The sequence below is a fragment of the Sinocyclocheilus anshuiensis genome, unplaced genomic scaffold (genome assembly GCF_001515605.1).
Source record: "Sinocyclocheilus anshuiensis isolate Anshui unplaced genomic scaffold, SAMN03320099.WGS_v1.1 scaffold821, whole genome shotgun sequence".
Classification (NCBI taxonomy): domain Eukaryota; kingdom Metazoa; phylum Chordata; class Actinopteri; order Cypriniformes; family Cyprinidae; genus Sinocyclocheilus; species Sinocyclocheilus anshuiensis.
In genome coordinates, this window is record NW_015558606.1 from 906,529 (window position 1) to 928,604 (window position 22,076).

The following is a 22,076-nucleotide window of genomic DNA, read 5'->3' on the forward strand; positions in this document are numbered from 1 at the left end:
GTATTTCCTCAGCAGCCAGCACGGATCAGCTCCAGGCATGACGAAGCGATATCGTCCTCTTTTGGAAGGCCAAACAAAGTAGTTTTGCTTTCACAACGAAACACACAGCGTCTTCATGACATGGCAGCAGCAACAATACTACAGCGAGAATAAAAGTTACGCCTTTTTTCTTTGCGTGAACATTTGGGCGGCGTTATGCAAATCTTCCCACATCGTGACGTAGATATGTGGGGGCGTGTTAGAATGAGCCGTTTTAGATAGGCGTGGTTGACTCTTAACTTTTATAAAGAATATCTCTTTGGATTTGAGACTTTAGTCTTTGCAACTTTACAGATCTTCTTTATGCACCAAGAGCTTGTAACACTCCAAAGAGAAAGGAAAAATTGAAATCGCATCATATGACCCCTTTAAAGAAATTAATTAAATTGATCGAAAGTGACAGTAAAACATTTATAATGTTATATGATTGTATTTCAAAAAATATTCAACATAATCCTGAAAAAAAAAAGTTGTTTTCAACTTTGATAAAAATAAGAAATGCTTCTTGAGCAACAAAATAACATATTAGAATGATTTCTGAAGGACCATGTGACACTGAAGACTGAAGTAATGATGTTGAAGATTCAGATTTGCCATCATACCATTTTGCAAAATATAAAATGGAAAAGGTATTTTAAATTGTAATAATATTTCGTTATGTTGTATTTTTGATCAAATAAATTCAGCCTTTGAGCACAAGAGACTTCTTTCAAAAACATTAAAAAAAGCTTACCGACTCGAAACATTTGAATGCTAAAATATACAGTGGCCCCCAAAACATTTGGACACTTCTGCAAACTTAAGTCACAATTAAAATCTATAAATTTCATTGTATTAAAAACAAAGTATTAAACCAAGTATATTAAATCAAGTTTTGCAGTTATTTTTAACAAATGTATTTAGACGCAACCAGAATGTGTTCAAATCATTTTGTCCTCATTCTTAAAAATCTGTCTTTTTAATTATTTGAAACCTAATTTCTTATTTGGAAATGCTTTGCTCAAAAAAGTGCTTGTGCTATATTTCTTTGCTGTTAGTGGCACTTATCAGGTATTCTATTAAATATTGTTTGTCTCTTAAAGGTACGATAGAACAGCTTGTGAAATTTAAAGTGTCAGGGAGAGAGGGTGGAAAATAGTCATTAAAAGCTAAATTATATTTGTGACTGGTGCTAGAATCCTTGAACATCATAAGGGCACTTCAGGTAAAAGCTACATATCAATCATAGAGTATTGGCACTTTAAAAGCAGATGCTTTAAGGACACCAATGTCAAGGTACCTTACAGCGATCCCATCAGGGAGGGTTTTGCATGTCTGAAATGTGACTGCTGGAAATTTTCACACCTGCAGATGAGACCGAGTACGAGTACAGCGGGAGTGAAGAGGAGGAGGAGGAGCACGACATGGGAGAACCCAGGTACGGCCCGCATGAGGTGTTTGGGGTTGAGTACTGGATGTGTGGATGTGGGTATTTGAGACAAACTGATTCATTCATTCATCCATCCCTATACAGCTCCATCATTAACATACCCGGAGAGTCCACTCTGAGGCGGGATTTCCTACGGCTGCAGCTGGCCAATAAAGAACGATCAGAGGCCCTGCGCAGACAGCAGCTGGAACAACAGCAGAATGAGGGACACAAGCACCAACTACTAGCAGAGAGACAGAAACGCATTGAGGAACAAAAAGAACAGAGGCGGCGATTAGAAGAGGTACGTCATAGTGTATGTGTGTGTGTGTGCAAGTGTGTGTTTACCGTAACCGCCAGGGTTTACACAAGCTGTGGTTTCATGGAGCAAGACTCATTATAGTTTCCTTAACTTCAGCTGCTCTGAGCTCATATGAAGGGAACTTTTCTTAATATAAATCCATGAATGAGCCTTTCTGCATTTACTGACTTTGATCTGCTCAGTGATGTAAGAGATCTTGGTATTTTTATGGAGAAAATCAATATAAATATTTTACCCTTGGGGTGAGCATAACACACAACACAACATAACACAAAACACAACACCACATAACATAACATATCAACACACAACACATAACATAACACAACACAACACACAGCAACACATAACATAACATAATATAACACACAACATAACACACAACACAACATCACATAACACATAACATAACGCATAACACACAACACACAACACAACACCACATAACACATAACATATCAACACATAACACAACACCACATAACACATAACGCATAACACAACACACAACACAACACCACATAACACATAACATATCAACACATAACACAACACCACATAACACATAACGCATAACACAACACACAACACAATAACACATAACATATCAACACATAACACAACACCACATAACATAACGCATAACACAACACACAACACAACACCACATAACACATAACATATCAACACATAACACAACACCACATAACACATAACATATCAACATAACACAACACCACATAACACAACATAACATATAACATAACATCACATAACACAACATAACATCATAACAACACAACATAACATCATAACACAACATAACATCATAACAGCACAACGTAACACAACACAAAAACCATTTATTTTACATAACACAACACAACACAAACGCAGACCAGCGTTCCTCTCCTACAGCGAGTGATGTCTTTAACACCAGGCTCAGCGTAGCTTGAGGCCAAGGGTTATTTTAAGGAACATTGCATTGTGGGAAGCAGGAAATTCAGCATGCTAATAATAAGCTAGTTTTCTGTGAAGCCTGTTCTTGGAATACTACTACTAGGGCCTGGTAATTATATTATATATATAATCACAGAATATTCACAATGATTTTGCTGGTTTTATTAAGCAATATTGTGACCATTATAATGATTTTAATGCACTTTTTCGTTTGGCCATTAAGAATGTCAAATACTGTAAATAAATATAGAAATAATTCTTAATAATTAATGGTTTTTAAATGGCTTATTGCGTAGCGAAAATCGTGTTTGACTTGGTAAGTTTAATTTATTTACTTAAATCAATTCAAACTGACTGTTTCAATAAATCAAACTCTGCACTACATTGTTGCTTAAATACGTTTACGGTATTCCTTGTTGGTAATTTTTCATTTATTAAAATGTTTTAGTAACATTTACATATTAAATCAAATTGTCCATTTGATCTGTGCTTATAAATGTAAAAAAAAATTAAAAAATTAAACATAACCTGGTTATTATCGTTAACTAAAACTCTTAAAAACATTTTTGTTAATTGAAATAAAGCTGAAATGAATTATAAATATTAGAAGAAAATCTTAAACTAAATGAAAATTAGAAATGTTGCCTTGACAACTAACTGAAATAAGTTTAAGATTGAGCACTAAAATCTGGAAATAAACAATAACTAAAATTTAAATAAACCCGAATAGTAATATTTCAATGAAAAATGTTAAAAGTACATAACATAAATACAAAAAAAAAAGAAACTAAAAGAAAATAAAAAAGAAAAGATATAATATTATATAAATATAATATAAAAATATTATTATAAATAATACAATATACAAACTGAAAACTCCATCTATATACTACCTCTACCATTTCAGAGTAAATACATACAAGATATACTTTGAGGTCTAATACTGAGCTAATATTGAAGTCTGAAAAAAATATATATGTATAAATAAATTAATTAATTCACCATTCATATATATATATTTTTTGTTTGTTTGTTTTTTTTCTTCTCCATATCACCCAGCTGAATGGCCATTTTACATCCCAATAACATCACACATTAACAAATGACACACTCCAGTTGAGTTTTTTTTTAGAGCCTCGCTGCACATGAAACCAGAGGACATGAAAGGTGCTAAATACAGAAAAATGCTGTTTTTCAGCTTCACTGTTGCTGTGTAAAGACTCAACAGGTTATTCAGGTGCATGATTGTGTGTGTGTGTGGGTCTCTCAGCAACAGCGGCATGAGCGTGATCTCAGGAAGCAGCAGGAGAGGGAGCAGAGGCATCGCTATGAGGAGCAGCTCCGTCGAGAGGAGGAGAGGAGACAGGCCGAAAGGGAGCAGGTACACACACAGTTCCTCTCAGCACTGCTCCCATGACGCAACTGGAAACCAACTATACACTCAATTAATGAAAGTTAATTGTTGTTAAAGTAACCCTGTGAACGGCTCCGTAATGAAAAGGTTCTGTGGAGAGCCAGATAAGACATGGGAAATGAGCGCACAGCACTCCTGCTTTTATCTTTATCTGCTCCAGGAAGATTGACCATCTAACATCCCTAACTGGAATGTGTGTGTGTGTGCAGCCACATGACCTTGAACCGTTCCCCCACACACCTCATTATGTATGAAGGGGACGGCTGAGTTACTGACTTGATAAATAGATGAGAATATCTTAGTCTTTCTCTCATTCATTCATGTGGGTGAGGTTAATTACCTCGCCGAGCTGTCGGTACGCTTCTAAGAATGGCTCAGTTAATGGCCGCTGTTTTCCAGAGCTCAGAGCTTGCTCACACACCACTCGCGCTGAAAAGGTTTTTCCATCATCATCATCATCATCATCATCTCACAGTTGCTCTTGAGAACACAGCGATTACACTCCCCTCTCTCTGCTCTAACTATCAATGTCCTCTCTCACCTTTTTTGTTCTCTCAGGCACGCTGTTTTAGGTGTGCTGATGTGCAGACTCCCAGTATGCTCTTTCTTTCTCTCCACACGTTCACACCCTCTCTTTGTTCATCACACTATCAGCACTGTTCTTTCTCTTCTCTCCCACGCATTAAACAGGTCTACACCACTTCATTAAATTGTGAACATGGTCTTTAACTTCATCTTTTTTCCACACCTCCTCTTCTGTGGCTAAGAACCATTTCTTTCTTTCTTTCTTTCTTTCTTTCTTTCTTTCTTTCTTTCTTTCTAATGATCAACATATTATCATTCTATCTAGGCAGCTATCATTTTTCTATGTATTGTTCAGTCTAACTAGCTGGCTATCATTCTTCTTAACTAGCTATCGTTCTATCTAACTAGCTATTATTCTATCTTGCTATCATTCTAACTATGATATTATTTAGCTAGCTGTTTTTTCAGACTTCCTTCTATGGTTTCAGCTAGCTAGCTGTCATTCTGTCTGTCTTTGGTTTTAGCTGGCTAGCTATTGTTCTTCCTAGCTATGGTTTAATTTAAGTAGCTATGGTTCTATTTAGATGTCATTCTTGCTATTGTTTTATCTTGCTATCTGTCATTTTATCTAGCTTGGTATCTTTTTTCCAATCTGTGGTTCTAGCTATTGTTCTATCTATCATTTTATCTCGCTAGCTCGCTGGCATTCTATCTAACTAGCTATTGTTCTATCCAGAGTTTTATCTATGACTCTATATGGTTAGCTAGCTATCGTTGAGTCTGTGGTTCTATCTAACTAGCTGTTGTTCTGTCTCTGTTGTTCTAGTTAAGACATTATCTTTCTAGATAGCTAGCTATTATTCTAACAGCTGTCATTCTAGCTAACTAGCTATAATTCTATCGTTCTGTCATTCTGTTGTTCTATCCATCTCACACTTATTCATCTTCTGTGGTCTTCTCCTGTCACACTTTCACTCTGAATCCTGTTGAAACTATGGTAATCTCGCTCTTGTTTTTTCCTTTCTTTCGGTCTCTTGTGTTGCGACTGGTAGGAGTATATCCGTCGTCAGTTGGAGGAGGAACAGAGACAGCTCGAGATCCTGCAGCAGCAGCTCTTGCAAGAGCAGGCACTCCTACTGGTAACAGAGAGAAGACTCTCGCCTTGCTGTACCCCTGAGCCCTGTCCCTCCTCTCGCCGACCTGCTGCTGTGCTGACCCATATAATATCTCTGTTAATCTTTAGGCATCCTTTTGTGCATGTAGAAATGCAATTCTGTTTGAATTTGCATTGAAGTATTGAAATTAAGTGCTGTTTTGTTTTATTTTTGCTTGTGCCTGTAATATATGAGAAATACGTTTTGATTTGGTGACAGACATATTGAGGAGTGAGATATATGCCTGTGTTGTAGGCTGTTGTAGGCTGTATATATGGTTGTAGGCTGGACTTACCCACCTGAGCAGCATGGCTCCAACTTGTTAAGAACACAACTGTGCTAACTACTGTGCTACTGTTTGTACAGTTTATGGCAGTTGTATATGACTTGTGATTCAGTTGTATAGAAATAGATTTTTGATGATTGTAACATTTATGTACAATACATCATGTATATTCATGATGACATATTCATCTACACTACACATTATATCACTGCTGGAATATAGACTGTCTAAACAATACGGACAACAAAACAAGCTGTTATTTGTGTACCGTGTTCAGTTAATTTATAGTTGACAGGCAAATGACAGCAGAGCAAAGCTTTTTTATCCTTAGCAAATTAAAACATTTGTTCCGGTGAAATCCCACATGAAATTTTAAGTGGAACTGGGAGAGCTGCAGACCTCAGCAAGAGCTTAGTTCCTTCTCTGCTCTTTTGAAGTTTACAGCACGCCAAAAAGATGCAAAAAAATGTGCTTTTCATTGAAGCCACTAGGGAGACAAAGGAGAAAAAGAAAAACTGTGCTTCAGAATTTTATGTTCCAGGTAGCTCTGTTCTTGAGCTTAAAATGAAACTTTTTAGATAATAGTGGTACTTGCGTCTTTTTTTCCCCCATCTCTAGCAACATCCCAGATCTCTGTCATCGAGGCAGAACGTATCCCTGGCATGGATTTTGTATATGTTTACCTTTTATTTGATCCAGCATGTGCATGTTTTGTTTTTGTATGGTCATTGTGCTTTTGTGGTACTGTGTTTGGATCCTTGCAATTGCAAGGCCCTTGTTGATGTTTCGGAATAGTTTTTTTTTTTTTTTTTAAACAATATTCGATTGTTTCTTCAGGAGTATAAACGTAAACAGCTGGAGGAACAGAGACAGGCAGAGAGATTGCAGAGACAACTCCAGCAAGAGAGGGCTTACCTTGTCTCTCTCCACCAACAGCAGCAGCAGCAGCAACAACAACAAGACTCCAGACCTGCAGAGAAGAAGCAACTCTACCACTACAAAGATGCCGTCAACCCTAGCGACAAACCTGCTTGGGCCAAAGAGGTGGGCAAAACTGAAATTAGACTGAAGTTGTCCTTTTTTCCAGCATTGCAGTGCTACCTTTTTTTGTTGTTGTTGTCCTAACCAGCTGTGACCATGACAAGCAACAAGTTCCAGGGCACACTCTCTAGCTCCACCCACTGTGAAATCTGATTTGTGGAATAGTTTTTTTTTTTTTTTTTAAACATAATCTCATTGTTTCTTCAGGAGTATAAACGTAAACAGCTGGAGGAACAGAGACAGGCAGAGAGATTGCAGAGACAACTCCAGCAAGAGAGGGCTTACCTTGTCTCTCTCCACCAACAGCAGCAGCAGCAGCAACAACAACAAGACTCCAGACCTGCAGAGAAGAAGCAACTCTACCACTACAAAGATGCCGTCAACCCTAGCGACAAACCTGCTTGGGCCAAAGAGGTGGGCAAAACTGAAATTAGACTGAAGTTGTCCTTTTTTCCAGCATTGCAGTGCTACCTTTTTTTGTTGTTGTTGTCCTAACCAGCTGTGACCATGACAAGCAACAAGTTCCAGGGCACACTCTCTAGCTCCACCCACTGTGAAATCTGATTTGTCCAAAATCCTAATCCTTATAACTGTACATTTAACATCAAATATTTTCTGATTGGCTTCACATCATTCTCTGTTACACATTCTGTGCAGCAGACAAATTGCTTGTCACCGGAGACACATTGCATCTGGTTAGGACACTGTGTCACGCAGAAATGTTTTAAAGCACATTTTTCAGGGTCATCAGTCTGGAAACTTTTACTGAAAGTCCAACAATACTTGATGCTGAGTCAGCAAAATGAAACTGGACAGATTAACTCTCTTGTTTTATCCTAGCATGTCAGCAAAATGACCACCACAGTCCATTTAGAACATTATATATAACTGAAGGAAACAGTATTTCATGTCTTTGTGACGTAATCTGGACTGGACTACATTCTCCATAGTGTTCTGCTTTTGTCTTTGCTTTATTAGGCCAAGTGCACACTATAAAACAGCAGGTTGTTAGTAATTGGTAATCACAGATCTCAAAATTTTTTTTCACACAAAAGCACACATATTAAAGGTGCATTCAGTATTTTGGTGCTAATTAAAAAAAAAATACACATTTAAGAAATAAATTGTGTTTTTATGAAGACTGACGAGTTGAATACTGTACTCATAATAGTTGTCTTTCAAAAGAGTTTAATAATGTATGGTGCAGTTCACCCCCCTCGTGATCCGCTGTGTTTTACTAAATGTTGGACAGAATCCTCATGCTCATTGGCTAAAATCTCTTCAGATATGCTCATACTGTAGCATTGTACAACACCCTTATTGTCGTGCTTTACCAGCGAAGAAAATGGAAGAATCAGTACCTGTATGGCCAAGAAGTAAAGGTCTGAAGGTCAGAAAGGCTGACATGGACACAAAAGCCTAGCATAAATATTGGCTGGACATGCACAATATGGAAAGATTTGATGACAGAGAAAACCCTGAGTAGTAGTTATTTTTGTGTTTGGACAGGTAAGTGATACTAGTAAGTTTTATAGAGCAGTTCACGCAATAATTAATTCAGTGTAATTTACAGTACGTAAAACTCAGAGACGATCATGCTGATCCACGGTGATAGATGACAGTGCAGTGTCTATTGTGACACTGCACTGTCTCTATAGTCTCAACTCTATTGTGGTATTGGTACTTAAAGTACACAAAGGATAGCAACACTAACACTAGCTAAAGAACTACTGAATGCACCTTTAACACTACGGTTAATTCTTGTCAGCAAACATGGAACTAGAAGATTTTCGGCATGTTGCAAGTTGGTAAACTAAGATTTCTTGAGACTTCAGTGTGAAAGCGATATTATTTTCAGTCTTATAGTATGCGCTTGGCCCAGGTGTTTTTTGGCCAACTCAACTGTGTTTAACAAAAAAACTCTTGACTCACTGTTTCAGGTCCATTGCCGGCCCTTGAAACTGAGCCAACCCATCAACCTCAAGCCTTCCTCATCCTCCTCATCCCCATCCCGTCAGCGTCACCCCCCCCACCGGACCCCCTCAGCCCCCATTAAACTGGTTTTCCCTTTTAGCGAACAGATCCCAAAGCATTTACAGCAGAGGAAGCAGCAGCAGCAGCAGCATCACCCCATCTTCCATGTCTCAGGCCAGCAAGAAAGTCGAGTGAACATTAGCCAGCAGGTGCGACAGCTTAGGGTCTGCCAAAAGGCTGGGCAGGAGGCCCGCGGATGCAAGCCCAACCCAGTGATAACTAAACCGGTTAGTTCAGAGAACCTGGCCTCGGCCTCAGATTTTAAGCTTTCACCTTGCCGTAGACTAGATGTAGATGAGTTGCTTCCACAAATCGCCATTAACCAGGAGTGTCTAATCACCAATGAGGACAGCATGCTGTCCCAGTCAGCCCCGGAGCACTCGCTCCGAAAGATGATGGCCAAAGATCATCGTTCAAACTCGGTGCCGTCCAAGAACCTCCTGATGGTGCCGAAATGGGAGTGGGCCGTGCCTCTCGCAACATTCAGTTCAGATGATTCATTTCGTGTAAATCGCTGTTCCTCTGCTCTGGACCTGTCTTCATCCGCTTCAGTGGAGCTGCTCAGGCAGAGTTTTAGCCAGCCCATCTGGCGCTCCAAATCTTGTGAACGCGAGGGCTTTTTTAATGTTCACCGCAAATCCCCTAAACATTCCGATATGGCCACACCGTTCCGCTCTGTATTGCGCTGGATGGGGCTCTCTCCTCGAAGCACACCCAGAGGAAGCCCTGCTTCCTCAAGGTCGCCATCCCCAGGTAGCCGTAGCAGCTACTTGGTCAGCCCCAGTTTATCCCCCGAAGGCTCCCCGTCCTCCCCCACCAACATGATGACGATCAGGCCCCTCGTCAATTGAGGTGGTCTGTGATCATTGTAAATAGGTGTGAATAGATGTAAATAGCTGTTCCTAGATAGTTAGATTTGCTCTCTTAATCCTCAAAATAAAATGTAACATAATGGATTTTTTTTTTTTTAGTTACTGAATGCTATTCCAAAATCTAGGTATGTACATTATGCAACTGGCCGTTAAGTAGACTTGTTAACCACTTGTTCTATCAGTACTCCACATGTCCCCATTCCTCCTATTCCCAATGGCTCTTACTCATCAGTGACATCATGAAAGCTCCTCTGTCATTTGTTTGCCCCTGATCCTCCTGATTATGAGCCCCATCAGATGGCCCACCACCCCGCCTGGATGCCCTCTGTGTTTGTGTAAGCCTTAGCAATCAGTGCAGCCCGTTGCTGGGTGCTTCTGGGTGCATCGCCCATTGGTGTTGGAGCTCCTCTTTTTCTCTTGCAAGGTGGCATGTGGTGAACTCCTCAAATCATTTTAATCAAACCACTTTGGAGAAAGATTGAAAACTAAAGGTTTAATGTTTAGTCTGAAAAGCATCCATTGAGTTTTGTATGTATTGGGAAGTGTTCAGATTTCTGGAAGTACTCCTGGAAACCTGAATCAGTTCCATGAATTTTGTTTCTCTACACCATGTCCTGACCAGCCACAACAAGCACAAAGCAACAGTCGATTGCCTAGTCCGCAAAATCTCATTGGTCTATATTCCAAATCCACATAGGAGTGCTGTATGAAAGATGTCATTTTGTAGGCCAACCCTGAAGTTAGCATCACCCTGGTTCCCTCAACAGAAAAAGCCAAACGGATTTAATTAGAAGAATAATTTCATAGAAGTGTCTGTGACTAATAATTATTGCATGTTTTGTTCATCAAGATAATTTTCACAAATGAACAACTTTTATGAATGGAATAAATTGTGAAAATATCTTGACCTTGTGTTGACCACAGAGATTATTTCAGGCTTTTTACCAAAAAAACATTGATTGTGGAACATGAAACAGGATATGCAAAAATCGTATCTCATTTCCAGGTTTTAAGACTCATTCCTGCAGCAGTCTACTGTATATTACAAATCTAATTATTGGCTGTGATTGTGTCATGTCCCATAGCAGTTTCATGTTCATTGAAAACAGACAGATTTCTTGTCGCATTGCGCTTGGATAGGACACAAAACTAGCTTCTTAACCAATGTAAGCAGTACTTTTAAACACCAATGATGGGTCAACTAGTTGCCATTTAGAATGCCCTTTAAATAACCTAAATTATGAATCTGGACATATATCTCTGCCATCCATCTCCACACTAACCACCCATTTGTTTTTGAATTTGACAAGCTGCTTCTCCAAAAGGAATCTGCTTTTCTGAGATAGTTAACCAGTGTCGGTTTAGTTCTTTGAAAAGATCTGTTGGTGCAAACGATAAGCCCTCAAGTTGTGAGAGACACTGAAAGGCTACAAGTTCTTCATATGTTAACCATGCAGACACATTCCACATGTTATAAATACAGATAAGGTTTTATATAAATGTTAATGGTTACCTTGATGACTTTCTTAGAAATTAGACAGGAACTGAAATCCTTTCATCTAGTTACCAAGCAGTGTCTCATATCTCAGCTTTTTCTGTTGCCAAAGCAGATTCTTTACCCACTGAAATACTTTCCATCCTTTCACCTCTCAAAGGTCTTCAGTCTCTCTGCTTGTAGAAGGTGCTGGTCTGCTCTAACTGTTTGTTGTATGAATGACCCGATCAGCATGCAACGGCTAATTCAGCTTCTAGCTGAATAGATTGCTTTTCTCTTTCAGATGGTGTAATAGTATCAACTGATTAACTTTAGTGTTTGCTGGTGCATTTCCAAAACGTCTTTGCTGGAGCATTTTGCAAGGTCTTGCTAGTTTTCGCTTGTTTGGTTGTGGTGGCTTAGTTAAACAGTGTGGCCTGTTCTTATGTGGCTTTTTATTATTCATGAAGGTTGAGGAGCGCTCTAAACTGAACCGCCAGAGTTCTCCTGCCCTGCAGCATAAAGTGGCTAACCGAATCTCCGACCCTTCCCTTCCGCCACGCTCAGAGTCCTTTAGCAGTGGGGGTATGCAGCCGGCACGGACCCCTCCTATGCACCGCCCTGTCGAGCCTCAGGTACAACATTTAGTTTGTTTTTGTTCAAAGCATTCACTCTTAATGCTCAGTATATCAGTACTGTATCAGTTATTTATTTTATCTTATCTTTAGTAAATCTCTAAATCAAATATATCCCTTTTTCATTATAATGTTGTCATGCATAAATTCACTTTCAGCATTTAAAACGATTGAATTTCATTTTGTAGCATTTATTTTTAGGATTGAATTTGAATATTGGACATTTGTGGACCAAAATATGAAAATAATTATTGGCTTATTGGACAGAATTTTAATTTTGTGCATCCCTAATTTATTTATTATAAAACATGCTCATAAGCCAGTGTAAAACATCATTCTGTCCTTTAGGGGTGTAATTGGATAAATAAAAGTATAAATCAATGTTCTTGTTCAAAAGATAAGTACACATGGAACACACATGGAAATCCACCCAGCAAATAATAGTTCCTTAGAAAATCATTTCTAAAACATCCTTATCCAGTAATCACCAATGACTGGAAAGGTCATGAGATTTCATTGGTGAAAATGTGTCAGAATCATGATCTAAGCACTTAATGCTTGCTTCCTCTTGTTAGATGGCTCATTTGGTTCCAGTGAGGTCCCATAGCTCTTCTCTGTCAGTCTCTCAGTCCTTGCATGATCAGTCAGCCAAGGGCGTTTCAGCCTTCCAGGAGAGCCTGGTGTCCCATCGGCCAGAGATGCCACGGCAGAACTCCGACCCGACTTCAGAGATGCCCCCTCCAGCCCCTCGCATGGCCAGCCGCGAGGAAAAGCCTGAACGCAGTTCCCCCTGGCTAATGGAAGATGACCTTCCTCCCAAGGTCAGAATTATTACAGTAATGAACTTTAAGGATAAACTTAACTTTTTTCCTATTTTCAAAGTTTCACACCTGAAGAGATATCTTTTGATAATAATTTTGGCAAATACACTACAGTTCAAATGTTTGGCAAATACACTACAGTTCAAAATATTATTGCAATTTCAAATGACTTTCTTTTTTTAAATATATTTTAAAATGGAATTTATTCCTGAGATGGCAAAGCTTAATTTTCAGCATCATTGCTGTAGTCTTCAGTGTCACATGGGCCTTCAGAAATCATTCTAATATGCTGATTTGTTGCTCAAGAAAATTTTTTTTTTAAATCATACTGACCCCCAAATTTTGTATGGTAGTGAATGTTTAAAGTACATTAACATGAGACTTTGGTGTGTTCCATATGAATGATTCAAAGACTATTAATAAAATATGCTGTCTCTCTTTGTTGTTCAAGAGAAATGATTGTTGTGATCATGCTATGATCCCTCGTCACTGACGTTTGGTCATTTGTGTGTTTGATTAAAGTTATGCGGTACTACCCAGATGCCCCAGCAGACCACTTCTGTCTCCCCTGCTCTGGTGAGGAAGAACTCTCCTGGGAACGGAGAGTCTGGTGGAGGGGGGCGAGCGGCCTCTCGGCTCATCCGCACCAGGTCAGCTCAATTCAGCTCTCAGTCAGATCACATGCTGGAGGTGTTGCTCTGTTGGTGTATTGAAGCACTGACTGTATCTTAAACTCTCCAGTAATCCAGACCTGAGGAGGGCAGAGTTGTCCCTGGATGTGGCTCTGCAGAGAACCAGCAGTAACGGCTCATCCAGCTCCAGCACACCCAGCTCTCAGGGTGGCTCCCAGCCTGAATCCAGTGAGAGGAACCAGCCGAAAGGTGAGAATGCGGTGTATTTCTATATGATTTTCTTTTTGCATTTTATCTTGAGTTTCTATAATGTGGACAGAGCAATTGTACAATACAATTATAGAATTCTTACATTATCATCTCACACAACTTTGATGCCATAACGTTTTTACTGAGACATTCCCTCTGGAGTAAGCTACATGGTGATTAATTCATGATTTTGAGGGATCAAACCAGAAACCTTCTGGAAAGCAGCCTTGAGCTTTAACCACTGCACACCACCATCCAAAAGAAAGGCTTTTTTAGCTTTTATTTACAGGACAGTAGAGGCAGACAGGTAAATGGGGGATAGAGAGGAGCAGGACTTGATCCAGGCCAGATTTAAAACTGGGTCCCCATGAGCAAACCTTTTTTTTTATAAGCCAATGTGGGTGGTCATGTTGTGTTATGAGCGATTGGTGCAGACGTGGACCTCCCAGAATGCCTCAGTCTGACATCCTCCAAGGGACTGAAGGAGCTGGCACTCGTTTAGACTTCATTCTGGTTGTTTTTGCTGAGCGGTTCCACTCTGTTCACCTTGTCAGATGTGCAGTACTGCGCTCGTCTTCCAGAGAGTGAAGTGGATGTATAGTATGACATGCTGCATACATTGTTTGCCTGTTTTGAGCACGTGCATTGTTTAGTAGGTGTATTTATAGGTACTGTACAGAGGGGTAGAGTCCAGCTGTTATATATTTTGTATTTTTCTGTTAGAAATAACGGCAATAATCTCAGTGTTATCATTCTGTTTGAGAACAAGTTGTCTTTCCTCCCCAATAATCAGAATACAGGTCCATTAATATGGGTTTTTCTTAAACTTTTACATTTGATGTCCTCCAATCTTGAACATGTGGTTACATCCTGTTATGCTGATTCCAGGCTCTGGTAAATCAGAAGGATCTCCAGTGGCATTACAGGAGACTTCCAAACCCGTTCAGGAGGAAAGCAGAGAGTTGAACAAACCTGGTCGACCTGCGGTAAATTGCATCCCATTGGCACTCATATATGTGACCCTGGACCACAAAACCAGTCTTAAGTCGCTGGGGTATATTTGTAGCAATAGCCAAAAATACATTGTATGGGTCAAAATTATTGATTTTTCTTTTATGCCAAAAATCATTAGGATATTAAGTAAAGATTATGTTCCATGAAGATATTTTGTAAATTTCCTACTGTAAATATATCAAAACTTAATTTTTGATTAGTAATATGCATTGCTAAGAACTTCATTTGGACAACTTTAAAGGAGATTTTCTCAATATTTTGATTTTTTTGCACCCTTAGATTCCAGATTTTCAAATAGTTGTATCTCGGCCAAATATTGTCCTATACATCAATGGAAAGCTTATTTATTCAGCTTTCAGATGATGTATAAATCTCAATTTCGAAGAAAAATAAAATTGACCCTTATGACTGGTTTTGTGGTCCAGGGTCACATATTATCTAGTCAATCTTTATTTCCTATCTCGATATGCACACTACTATTTGAACTTGCTGCTTTGTCTCATTTTTAATCTAGCATTTGCTTGAAGGTGCTTTTAGCTCTCTTTAGATGTAGAAGTGACCTCTAAACACAGTTCTAGACTAAACAACGTTCAGTCGCAGATGCTGTTTTACTGTTGGAGGCCAAATGTCCCACTGGTTACATTGTTCAGACTGTCCTCTCTGCCAATTTTCCACGTGTGAACACTCAAAGCTTTTAGATAAGTGATACACTGAAATGAAAATTCTTGGCTGAAACTTTGAGCACACTTGGCCAAAACCGATATTTAAAATTAGACTTCGCTTGGAATAACTATCAATTGTATTAATACTATATTAATTATATTATTGTAATTTTTTTATAAATAATTACACTTTTTTTCCTTTAGTTGTTGTCACTAAAATTACATCTACAGCTACTTATATATTATATAATATATATCTAAATAAATGCAATGGAAGTCAATTTCTATAAAAGCGGCTGCCAAATGCATAAATGGTATACAATTTATTAGCTTATGCATTGCCAGGGAATCACGCCCATGACATTGGCGTTGCCAGCACCATGCTCTCCTACATTTGCATGAAAAACCAATCTTTTTAAATTTATTTTACAACATTTATTTTTTTGTGGCAGGGTTGATTCCCTCTGAGCCATTTTGGCTCGGACAACCCAAGTACTTACTTAAGGAAACTTATGTTTAGTAATTGAAAAAAGGTCTCTGAGGTGTGATGAATGTTTGAACAAAAGACTAGAGCTATCTACATAATTAGCATTATTACATAATGGTAACATTCCCATCCATCTTTCTCTCAGTCCTCTCAATCTAAATGTTGCTTGGCAGAGGACTGTGGGAATTCTTGCCTGTAATCTCAATAGCAACGCTGACTTGAGAAAAGCTTGTGCTCTTTCACCCTGTCAACTTTCTCACTAAGCTGGATTGCCAGTGACTTTGTCAATGGACTCTTTGTGTGGGTGTGTCTCATTCTCCCCACTTGGCTTGGATTCTCTCGCCCCAGCGCAAATAACCCCAGCCCTTTGTTAGGAGCCTTGCTGTTTCCATAGCAACTAAAGTTCAGGAGGGGGCATTTTTATGTTGGGCCTAGAACTGGGATTACAGGTGAAATGCAAACTGATTACAGATGACCTTTGCATGAGACCTCCAAAGTACTTCAAATCATTGCAGAGACTAATAGTTTTTTTTTTTTTTTGTGGGAGAAAAAGTATCTGAATGTGAGAGAATTTTACAAATGAATCTTCTTCTACATAAGCAAACCTCTAATAAAGATTGTGCACCTGCTGTGCTGAGTGAGAATCAGTAAAATTTACTATTTAATGACTTTAATCACCAGTGTTGTGACAGCTTCTTTAAAATTTGAGTGTTATAGCACCGTTATAAAGCATTTAAACCTCAGTAAAGCTATAGGAATGCTTTACACTTACTCAAATGAATCAGTGAAACTTTTTTTGAACCAGTTCATTTTCTTGAACCATTAAATGGACTGATTCATTTTTGTGAATCCGTTTATTCTGATGGTTCGAGAAAATGAACTGGTTCGTTCTAGTGTTACATTCTAATAAACCAATTCATTTTAGTGAATCCTGATGGTTAATTCTGATGGTTTGAGGGAAAAAAAATGTAACATTGAATAAAATCAGCAACTGAGCTACTTTCAGCTACTGAAGTTAGTTGTGTGTGTTACTATTCTAGTTAGTTATATGATTATCTCTCTCTTTCTTTCAGGATCTGACTGCCCTAGCTAAAGAACTGAGGGAGTTGCGAATAGATGAGATCAACCGGCCACACCTTAAATTGACCGACTACTCCTCCTCTAGTGAGGACTCTGAGAGCAGTGAGGATGAGGATGGTACTGTGGGGCATGATGGCACGGTGCCAGTCAGCGACATCCCCAGGATCATGTAAGCGCAAACCATTAGTTCTCTCTTGTTCCTCAGAATAAATTTTATGTCAGAACTGTGGCTTAGCAATCAGGGCACATGCTCTTACATATTGTGTCAGGGTGCTTATGGGGGCATTTCATGTTCAAGTCTGCCTTGCAACTTTTTTGATCCACTTCCCCATCCTATATCCTCTCTCGTCTTATTCTCTTTCTACATCTGTCCATAAAATGAGCACAGAAATTAAATACTGTTTTAATGTGATTCTATAAAATGCAAGCCTAAGTTTCTTGTATTTGTCTTCCTCAGGCCGTCTGTTAAGGGAAATAATGAGTCTTTCACAAGCAGCCATGATGAGTCCTTTGGTGACTTCTACAATGATGAGTCTAAAGATGGCACCCTAAGAATGAAAGAGGTGTGACACCAATTCCAGTCACATTAGACTTAGATTAGATTTAACTCCAAAAAAGACTTTTATTCTCTCTCACTTCTCAAATGTTTAACACACTTTTGACTTATATTTGATGTTCTCTATAGACCAATGAGAGGCAGCGCTTGGGCCACGGCGAGAGCAATGGTTTCGCAGGCCACGGCAACCTACCAGACCTGCTGCGGCAAAGCCACTCCCCATCAGGAACTCCAACAGGCCTCAATTCCCAGCACCTGGACTCTGTGGATGAGGTAGATAACATTTAAGAGGGATACATATCCAATATATTTAGCCTGGCAAAGCTATTTTAAATCCGGCTTGCGTTATTTCCCAATCCTGTGCTACCCTCCTCTCCCTTTAATTTGCTCTCCTCTCTTCACTATAACTAGCATTAAAATGAGGCTAAAGGGTCTAAAAATGTGAGGAAAAACTTTGCTGTCCTAATGACTCTCATTTTCATAACTCTATCACAGACATTATTTACTGACTCATAGGCACAAGTGAAAGTCTAAAATTTCATGCTGTGTCATAAAACTCATTTTTTTCTGAACCATCTATTATCTAAACCGTAGGAATTGTGCTTCTGTTATATTTTTAGCCCCTGCCCCAGACTGTTTTTCTCTGAATGCCTGCTATTAGAAATAATTTTACTGGAGCTGATATGGTTAATTTGTTGTTTTTTGTCAGTTTGGTCATGGAGTTGGTTCGAAAGCTTCTTTCACTCCCTTTGTGGACCCACGTGTATATCAGACCTCCCCCACAGATGACAACGATGAGAGCTCAGCGGCCGGTAAATATACAAATCACAAACAAACACATCCTGTTTTCACTGCCTGCAACACTGAAAGGAAGAACATTTATGGAAAGTAATTTGAATGGCACAACATTTTGGATAAAATGGGTTTTAAAATAGGTTTATTCTGGGCACTGAATGAGATAAGAGCATTTCAGCATAGTTCTGCTTTCTCCTGCCGGGTTTGGTTCTTGTCCAAACATCCGTTTATGAATGAAATGGTGCCTCTTTCATATCATTTCATGTGTTTTCTTGTCTTCTCACCTCTGCAGCTTTGTTTGCTAATGAGCTGTTGCGTCAGGAACAGGCCAAACTGAACGAGGCTCGCAAGATCTCTGTGGTCAATGTCAACCCCACCAACATCAGACCTCACAGCGACACCCCAGAGATCCGCAAGTACAAGAAGCGCTTCAACTCAGAGATCCTGTGTGCTGCTCTATGGGGTACATCACTGCCTTTTTTGTTTCAATTCCTCCTCTCATATACATTCTTGAGTCAGAATCCAATTCTGAGAAGTCTTGTGTTTCGTGTTTGTGGACGCTCAGGTGTGAACCTCTTGGTGGGCACTGAGAACGGTTTAATGCTGCTGGACCGCAGCGGTCAGGGCAAGGTGTATAACCTCATCACTCGCCGACGCTTCCAACAGATGGAGGTGCTAGAGGGTCTAAATGTCCTGGTCACCATATCAGGTTGGTCTCGCTACAAATAAAGATAGACAAGGTCATCGAAGCTGACATTTCAGTGTCATGTGCTGCAGTCAGATGACTTTTAAGTCCACTTTTTTAAGCATAGTGCTTTTTTCAGCTAAAAAAGCCTGGTGCGTCGTTTGGGGATACATGTTCGTGTTTTATTAACATGTCAGACTTGTCATTGATGTTTGCAGGGAAGAAAAACAAGCTACGTGTCTACTACTTGTCATGGCTGAGAAACAGGATACTGCACAATGATCCGGAGGTAGAGAAGAAACAGGGCTGGATCACTGTTGGGGATCTGGAAGGCTGTATTCACTATAAAGTTGGTAAGTCATCCGTCTCTGCTTGAGTTATCACAAAAATACAAAAGTGTTTTATATCAATGCCAGTGGGTTGCAACTACTATCCAAATAAAACACCTGAATTTAAGTTAATTTGTAATGTAAATATTAATAAATTAGATTAACACTGTGGCATAAAGTAAGTATTCAAAAAATTTTATTCAGTAATAAAGAATAAAGGTTAAGAGAGTTTGAGTCAGTGAGTTTTCTCTTTTAATTGTCTGTATTGCTGTTTCATAAATATCAGCGACTTCATATTATCATCAACAAAAATGTTAAAATATTAAATGTTTAATTTATTTTAAATTTTTTTTAAATATTTTATTAGCAACATTATATATTATTATAAATACTAACAGCATATTGGTGAGCCTGTATTTAATTTTTTACTTTATTGTATTTATATTTTATTAACAATATTATATATGAATATAAATAGTAGCATCTTCATGGAGTACAATGTGAACCTGTTTTAAATGTTTATTTTTTTGTATTTATATTGTTTTATTAGCAACATTACATATTAATATAAATATTAGCAGCATGTTAGACGATGTGAAGCTGCATTTTCTGAGCGTGCAGAATGAAGCAAAGTTGAAAGATGAAGGCTTCCCTGTTAGAGCAGAGGCTGTTAAGACGGAGGCGGTTGAGTAGGCTAATCGAGATTTCTGATGCTAATTGAAAGGATTGACATTCAGCTCGCCTCTAACAGCATGGAGAGTAGCAGCGGGGGACGGTCTGCTTCATTGTATGAATATGACAGACTGCCACTGTGAGCTGCAGGTAACTGAAAGCATGATTTACTTTGTTTTCAGTGAAATATGAGAGAATCAAATTCCTGGTGATCGCACTGAAGAACTCTGTAGAGATTTATGCATGGGCCCCCAAGCCATACCATAAATTCATGGCATTCAAGGTATGATGGTGTTTGCTTATCTTTTAAATGCTCTCTGCATTTCTTTCTTGCTATTTAACTAACATGTAATAATATAATTTGTCAATGAAAGAAAATGCCTTAAAGGTTTGCATGCATTAACTGCCTATTTAATCAGTTCCCTAGACTCCGCATCCATTTCTGTATCTGTATCTCTTTGTTTCTGGCAGTCGTTCACAGAACTGCAACACAGGCCTCAGCTGGTGGACCTGACAGTAGAAGAGGGTCAGAGGTTAAAGGTCATCTATGGCTCTAGTGTGGGCTTTCACGTCATAGATGTGGATTCTGGAAACCCTTATGACATCTACATACCATCACATGTACGTGATGTGTTTTTAAATTAACCTCATAGAAATACTGAATCCATTTTTGTTGCTAATAAATTTACAATACAGCTCCTCTATAACTACAAATTAAGTAGCAGTGCAGACCTTTGGTTTTAGTTTGTGATACTAGGCTGTGATTTGGTGTCTGTAAAAACACAATTTAGTTGTGCTTCTAGGTAAGGGAGCCGGTCATAAGCAACATCCTCTTGATTGGTTGAGAGGTTCCCTTGGCAGCGTTTCTCTTGGGGATTGTAGTCTAATCTTAGTGAAATAACATATGCCTCCACACGTTATGTTCCCTTCACAGCACTTGAAAGTGTGAAAAGTGTAAGGATGATTTCAGGAGCTTTGAGAAATACAGAAATCGAGCTTCTGCCTATGTTCATATACTACATACTGTATACTATGTTCAGATAATGAATGTATATTTACAGATAGATAGATAGGTTATACATGTAAAATGCCATATAATAATGTCAGTTGAAATGTAATACATAATAATATAAATTGAAATACTCACTGCTTAAATATACAACATGGTAAATCGCAGCCACCAAAATGCAATTATTAGTGTACTTTAATAAGCTTTTTGTATGAAATACTATACTTCCATAGATTCCCTTTGGTAAACAATGATTCCTTGAATGAATAAATGTAAATGGAATACATGGCCATCTAATGGTCTCCTTAAGCACGGCATCATGATCTGCCAGTAACCCCTTCTTCTCTGTTTAAGATCCAGAGCAGCGTGACCCCTCATGCCATCGTGGTGCTTCCTAAGACTGATGGCATGGAGATGCTGCTGTGTTATGAAGATGAGGGCGTTTATGTCAACACCTACGGCAGAATCACCAAGGACGTGGTCTTGCAGTGGGGAGAGATGCCCACCTCTGTTGGTGAGTCAGTGTGTTTCAATACCCTTCCCAGCTGTGCAAGTGGAAACAGGCCATACTGACCAGAGAATGACTTCTATTCAAGTTAACAAATATTTATTGTCAGAAAATACTTTACAAAAACAGCATATTTTGCTGTATTGACTAATATTAGCATGAGTCCACAGTCACAGTGGCACTGATATCCGATTGGCCTCAACCGCAGTGTCTGTTTCTGTTAGCTGCCAGCACATGGGTAGAGCTTGAGGGATGCGAGGCCAACAGTAGTGCATGAAAACAACAGAGGGCTGCCACACATCCTCTGCTTTGTGGGAGGAGATAAAAGTAGTTCACCCAGAGTTCAAAAACATTCGAACTTGGCTTCAACTTCTCTGTTTTGAGAAGTATTAATGTGGTTGTGTGTGTGTGTG

At 39.0% G+C, this 22,076-nt stretch overlaps 1 protein-coding gene across 1 annotated transcript in view; it reads left to right on the plus strand.

Moving 5' to 3' along the window:
* LOC107680235 (TRAF2 and NCK-interacting protein kinase-like) overlaps window positions 1-22,076 on the plus strand; it is a 67,983-nt gene that overhangs the window by 41,221 nt on the left and 4,686 nt on the right. The window contains exons 10-29 of the mRNA XM_016476038.1: window positions 1,390-1,456; window positions 1,553-1,751; window positions 4,000-4,110; window positions 5,721-5,807; window positions 6,946-7,152; window positions 12,000-12,164; window positions 12,740-12,985; window positions 13,526-13,635; window positions 13,727-13,866; window positions 14,755-14,852; window positions 17,103-17,278; window positions 17,567-17,672; window positions 17,795-17,938; window positions 18,375-18,477; window positions 18,753-18,923; window positions 19,026-19,169; window positions 19,364-19,498; window positions 20,329-20,429; window positions 20,618-20,767; window positions 21,510-21,669. Coding sequence (XP_016331524.1) covers window positions 1,390-1,456; window positions 1,553-1,751; window positions 4,000-4,110; window positions 5,721-5,807; window positions 6,946-7,152; window positions 12,000-12,164; window positions 12,740-12,985; window positions 13,526-13,635; window positions 13,727-13,866; window positions 14,755-14,852; window positions 17,103-17,278; window positions 17,567-17,672; window positions 17,795-17,938; window positions 18,375-18,477; window positions 18,753-18,923; window positions 19,026-19,169; window positions 19,364-19,498; window positions 20,329-20,429; window positions 20,618-20,767; window positions 21,510-21,669 — 2,820 coding nt within the window. The remainder of the gene's footprint in view (window positions 1-1,389; window positions 1,457-1,552; window positions 1,752-3,999; window positions 4,111-5,720; window positions 5,808-6,945; window positions 7,153-11,999; window positions 12,165-12,739; window positions 12,986-13,525; window positions 13,636-13,726; window positions 13,867-14,754; window positions 14,853-17,102; window positions 17,279-17,566; window positions 17,673-17,794; window positions 17,939-18,374; window positions 18,478-18,752; window positions 18,924-19,025; window positions 19,170-19,363; window positions 19,499-20,328; window positions 20,430-20,617; window positions 20,768-21,509; window positions 21,670-22,076) is intronic.